This window comes from Camelina sativa, chromosome 16, assembly GCF_000633955.1.
Source record: "Camelina sativa cultivar DH55 chromosome 16, Cs, whole genome shotgun sequence".
Classification (NCBI taxonomy): domain Eukaryota; kingdom Viridiplantae; phylum Streptophyta; class Magnoliopsida; order Brassicales; family Brassicaceae; genus Camelina; species Camelina sativa.
Window position 1 is genome coordinate 27,613,104 of NC_025700.1, and position 6,000 is coordinate 27,619,103.

The 6,000-nt window shown below is 34.9% G+C and overlaps 1 protein-coding gene across 1 annotated transcript; it reads left to right on the top strand.

Moving 5' to 3' along the window:
- Positions 2,036-3,492, top strand: LOC104752856 (transcription termination factor MTERF2, chloroplastic-like). Its single transcript, XM_010475114.2, has one exon. It carries the CDS (start codon positions 2,089-2,091, stop codon positions 3,373-3,375), a length of 1,287 nt encoding a protein of 428 aa, XP_010473416.1. The 5' UTR covers positions 2,036-2,088; the 3' UTR covers positions 3,376-3,492.

Genomic DNA, 6,000 nt, shown 5'->3' on the forward strand with positions numbered 1-6,000 from the left:
GGGTTGGTAAGGGATGACATTGTAGTAAACGCTCCAATTGCCAGGACAGCTTCGACCAATTCTGCTCGAACCTTTTTAAGATATTCCAGTGGATCTAATAAAAAGATAGGTTCAGAACAAATAATATATGCAGTTTTAAAAAGATAAAATAAGAATAGAGAAAAAAAAACTTACCTTTGCAAAGCTGTTAGCGATAAGCCGATAACTTTGGTTAAATTGTCAATTTACGCGCCGAGCTCAGCAATGGTTGCCACAGTCCATGATGTCTCTACGTTTGGAGCCACAATCTCATTCTTTGTGTCTGTGTTGTCTTCCTTTTCCTCCATAATCTACTAATCTTCCATATTCTCAGTTTGTTGTGGCGCCACAATCTAATTATGTGTGTTGTGAAGAAATCCAAGGATATATATGATTTAATGAAGACATCCAAGAATATATATGATTTTAAACTATTTCATGTTCAACTTTATCAGAGATACACTGAGATCGTGTAATGCTTTGGATGTGGATTATGCCCTCCCTCACACTCAGCACATTTTCCCTATATTTTCTAGAGTTAAATTTAAAAGAAGTAACACACCATATAAAAAATTAATTAACCGAATGAACATTATTTTGATGGATGGCTTAGACATTACAACTTATCACAAAATCATCACTTATGCTTCTGATTTATCATAATATGTATTAAAAACCAATTTAGATTGCAAAACAGAACTAACAAAATCTATGCAAATTAACCTAGTCTAAAAAATATTGTACGAGATTCTAAAAAAATTTGGTTCAACTTTGGCAAAACAAAACTCAAAATAACTGAAATACACATGTATATTACTGAACCGAACTGTTTTATGTTTCGGTTATTTTCGGTAATATTTTCAAAATTGAAATTAACTAAACCGAACAAAAAAATCGAGACTTTGAAACATGTGAATTAAGGGGGGTATTCAAACCATGATTTTGGAGAATTTGGGATTTAGGAAATTTAGAATTTTGATTGATTTTAGAGAAGTTGATATGATTTTTTGTAAACTTCTTTCAAATGCCACCTAAAAACATGAAATTTGAATTTCTGTATTTTTAAATAAGCAAATCCTCTCAAATCCTCTAGAATCCACAAAACTGTTTTGAATAACTGAGGATTTAAAAATAGATTTTTAAATCATCTGTTCAATAACCATGGATTTTAATAGACTTTTTAAAATCCATGATTAAATAACATATAATTTGTAAATTTCACACAAATAACTTAAAATGTCAAGTTGAATACACCCTCCCTAAATCTCATAAACATTTCTCGTTGTAGATACATACGTTACTCATTTCAGAAAATGGCAAATGTGACTTAAAATTCATAAATGCTTCTCTTGTCAGAAACGTTACTCATTTAAAAAATGAAAAATTGAATTGAATTTTATAAAGGAGAATTTATTCTCTTTTACCTTTGATTCTGCTTATTATTAGTGTAATAAGAATTTCTACTTCGGAAATCTCTATATAAATGCTCTTAAGACAATAGAGTAGTAGAACAAAGTGTAATTCTCTATCAATACAGAGTAGTATACCACCATTGTTGTTTGCATATGTATACTTTAATTACGTACGATCACTTTTTGTTTTGACAGTAACGAGATTACAAATATACTCTGATATGCATCCATTTGGTGTGATGCCAGAATGTGAGATCCTTGTGAACCATACTGGAAGATATGTTATCTGAAGATGACTTGATTCGCAATGGAAGCTGTATATGCAAATCCGGGTTTAATTCTGTTCTTCAGTGAGCTAAGTGCATGTGCATATATGATGACAATAATGAAATTTCAAAAGATGTCTGCAGAGCCTCAAAAAAATAAAATTAAAAAAAAGAAGCTGTAACTTAGTGGTAAGACCCAGGTTCGAATCCAAGTAGCTACATTGACCTTTTAAAAATTAAAAACTAAACCAGTAATTCAGCCCCACGCAGGGTTTATTATAAAATCCCCCAAATTTTTATTCTTTCGTTTTCTTGTTCGTAATTTCGGAGAAAGTTTTCGACTTTATGCTGTTAGGATTGAAACAGAGAGAGTTGTTGGCCTTTGTTTTGTTATGTGTTCTCTGATACTCCATGGAAAAAGGTTTGGTGAGTTGCAGAAATGGCGTAATCTTAGATTTGTTATGCAAAGTAATGCATTTGCTTTTTCTAATTCGTTCTCCTCTGCTACTGCTACTGCTAGTGTTGCTGATGCTGATGATGTGAGCCTTGTTAGTGTTGGTCTAAAAGGTAAGAACTTTACAGTCTCTTACCTCGTTGGTTCATTGGGTTTACCTAAAAACCACGCAGAATCGATTTCGAAGAAGGTCAGGTTCGAGGACAAGTCAAATCCTGATTCTGTTCTGAAACTTTTGAGAAAGCATGGGTTTACAGATACTCAGATCTCCAGCATCGTTACGAGTTATCCACGATTGCTTTTAGCTGATGTTAAGAAATCACTTGGTCCAAAGCTTCAGTTTTTGCTGTCTAGAGGAGGTTCAAGCTCTGAGCTCACTGAGATTGTTTCTTCAGTTCCGAGAATCTTGGGAAAGAGAGGGCAAAAAACCATCAGTGTGTACTATGATTTCATCAAAGACACTTTACATGATACGACTTGTTCCAAGTACGAGACTTCATGTCAATCTTTTCCACAGGGTAATCTTGAGAACAAGATCAGAAACGTATCGGTTTTGAGAGAGTTGGGAATGCCTAGGAAGTTGTTATTCCGCTTGCTCATCTCTGGTGATGGACCTGTCTTCGGTAAAGAAAAGTTTGAAGAATCCCTCAAGAAAGTTGTTGAGATGGGTTTTAATCCAACCTCTGCAAAGTTTCTTGAAGCGCTAACCATTGTTCAAGGGTTGAGCGACAAGACAATAGAAGAAAAGGTCAATGCGTATAAAAGGTTAGGCTTTGATGTGGGAGATGTATGGACAGTGTTCAAGAGGTGGCCAAACTTTTTGACACCCTCTGAGAAGAAGATCTTGAACACTGTTGAAACATATCTTGGCCTAGGATTCAGTAGAGATGAGTTTGCGATGGTTGTTAGGCGCTTTCCTCAGGGCATTGGTTTGTCTGCTGAGACGATTAAAAAGAAGACTGAGTTACTGGTTAAGAAGATGAATTGGCCTCTAAAGGCTCTGGTTTCAAACCCTGCGGTACTTGGATACAGCATGGAGAAGAGGATTGTACCAAGGTGTAACGTAATCAACGCTCTCATACCCAAAGGATTGCTAGGAAGTGAACTCCCTTCGATATCATATGTCTTCATATGTAGCAATGAGGTGTTCTTAGACAGGTATGTTAAGAAGCACGAGGACAAGAAGCTGGTGACTGAGTTGATGACTATCTATAGTGCTTCATAGATCACAAGGCATGTCAAGGATTCTGGTTCTATTTTTTTGAATATCGTAAAACCTCAATTTCAGACTTTTTAAATATCAATTTGATCCGGATTCAACTGTTTCTCTTAAAATGCCTAAATTTGTAACTCGGAATCTATCTTCTGATATATTACTGCAGCAGTTAGTTTTCAAATTTTTCTTTAGTTTTTGGTTTCCTGATAAGCTTAATTTCACTTTATTTGTAGAGTTTTGGGATTGGAGTCTAAAAATCATAGCTAGTACTTTAAAGTCTTAGTTGTATATATTACTGACTCGTGGACTGGTCATATATGCTCTGCCGTTGCTTTATATATTCTTTGATCATATGATTCATCTGATTAGTGGAATGTTTTTATTATCAGATTGGTGATCTTGGTCTTTAGTTGCTATGTCGTTTCTTACATGTTTTCTGTGAGCTTTATGGTACATTGTCTTGAATATCGTCAGGGGCAGTAGAAAGCTATCTTATATTAGGATTCATAAATCAGATTATCATCCAGTCCAAGTTGGTAAAATCTAATATCTGGTTTTTACACTTTTTTACTGAATACGCCTGGGCTTTTGGTATGGCTTACGACTACAGAGTGAACACACTCAAGGTTTCTCTCTTTGACTCACAAGGTAATATACCTATCAAGTTTATGATCCTAGAAACTGTATCAATTAGTTCAACGTTATTATAGGTAGATTGAGATAGGGTTATGCATTGGTTGTTGATTAATGTGCTCACTCAGCGGATTTGCCCCATATCTCTCTAGAGCTAAATCTATCAGAACTATCTTTTTCTTTTCTTGGTCTTATTGTGTTTTTAGATGTATGAGATATGGGTTCCTTGAATTAAGCAATCTATACGTATATACTAATATGTCAAAGTAGGGTTACCTTTCTTCTATCTTCGAATAATTCGGAATCTAGTCCGGTATCAGTTTTCACCTTTAACTTGGACTTAGTTAACACTGTTAGCTAGTACTTTTGGCAATTAAGTCTCGTTAATATTTGAGAAAATTATATATTAAACTCTGTTTGTTCATTCTTGATAGGAACTTGAGAATGATACTCTTGGCGCAGAACAGAGTAGAGTAGTTTTCTTTGGTTTGTGATTCTCGTATGTTTTTTTCAGTGATGAATCCAGAAAAGCATTGAAGAGAGCTATTAGCCTGTGTACTTTAATAATGTAGGATCAAATTTGGTTTTGAAAGTAACGTAGTCTAGTGTGTATACATTGGTTAGTGATCAATAATTTAATCCAATAGAATAGTAACTAACCAGACCAAAATTAATCTGGTTCTGCTTGGTTAGTAGTACTGAGTCTTTTTGAGTTTGATGATTTTGTGATGTCAAATATGAGATCCTAGTGAACCAAACTGGATAAGTGATCTGAAGATGACTCGAGTAGAAATGAGGCTGAAATATGAAAATTCGGGTTTGTAGTTGTCTATCTTCAATGAGAAAAGTGTATAAGCCTCGGAAGATGGGTTGACTATGTTTGACTCTGATATTTCCTTCTAGAAGTGAAACGTCAACCACAGGAGAAGCTTGCCGAGGAGAAAACTGATATGGCACAAGCAAAGTAGGAAGCCAGAAGAGAAGCGAACTCGGTTTTAAGGGTAAAGATAACGCCAAGCTACATTGCACTAAGCTCAGGTACTGTGGCTATATGTAGAGGGTTTTAAGGGTGTTTTTATTGAACTTTGTACAGAGTTTCTTACAATGTCACATATTCTGATTGAGGAACTTATTCTGTTAGAGTGATCTCTAATTCTCTTTGTATTCTGAAATAGGTAAAGGAGGAGCAATTTAGCAAAAGCTGCCGCTGGGGAGGAACCAAAAATCAAAGCTTTGCCATGGAAAAGTCAAAGGCCTTTTACTTTACTTCTCCGAGCCAGAAAAGTGGGTAAGTTTTGTCTACCCTGCAATTGCGAAGTTCTTAAAATGTTTTTTTCCAGAAACCTCCGTTAGCACTCAGTGTTTTTTGCATAATATAGTCTTAAGAGGGAGTGAAGAAGTTTATGTTGTTGCTTGACTGACATTGACAATATATAATTCACTGTCACGACTTAACCAGTGTTCTACAAAAAGGTTAGGCTTTGATGTTTGGGCAATGTTCAAGAAGTATCCTTCTTTTCTACCTTTTTCAGAGATAAAGATAGCCAACAACATTGAAACATTTAGAGGCCTAGGTACCTCCGGTAAGAAGACTGATCTCTGGTGAGGAAGATGAATTGGTCGTTGTTACAAACCCTTCGATACTTGGATACAGCATGGAGAAGAACGTAATCTTTCATATATAACCAAAAATCTATCATATATAACCAAGAACGTAATAAACAAACTCTAACAATCACCTTAACGTATGTGGAAAGTGAGAGATTGAATCAACCCCTCAGCAAAACCATGATGAAAAATTTGGATCTTTCACTCATACAAGTTAAAAGTTTAAATCTTTGCCTCATACAAGTTAAAAGTTTGAATCCTTCACTCATACAAGTCAAATAAAAGTTTGAATCAATCTTCTTTGCCTTATACAAGTTAAGGGTTTGATTTGGCTCGTACTGACTATAGTCCTTGATATCATACTCAAAAAATAAAAAAATAAAAAAATAAAGA

Bases quoted from the DNA above. Each gene is read 5' to 3' on its own strand.
- LOC104752856 (XM_010475114.2), top strand. From the start codon at position 2,089: ATGTGTTCTCTGATACTCCATGGAAAAAGGTTTGGTGAGTTGCAGAAA.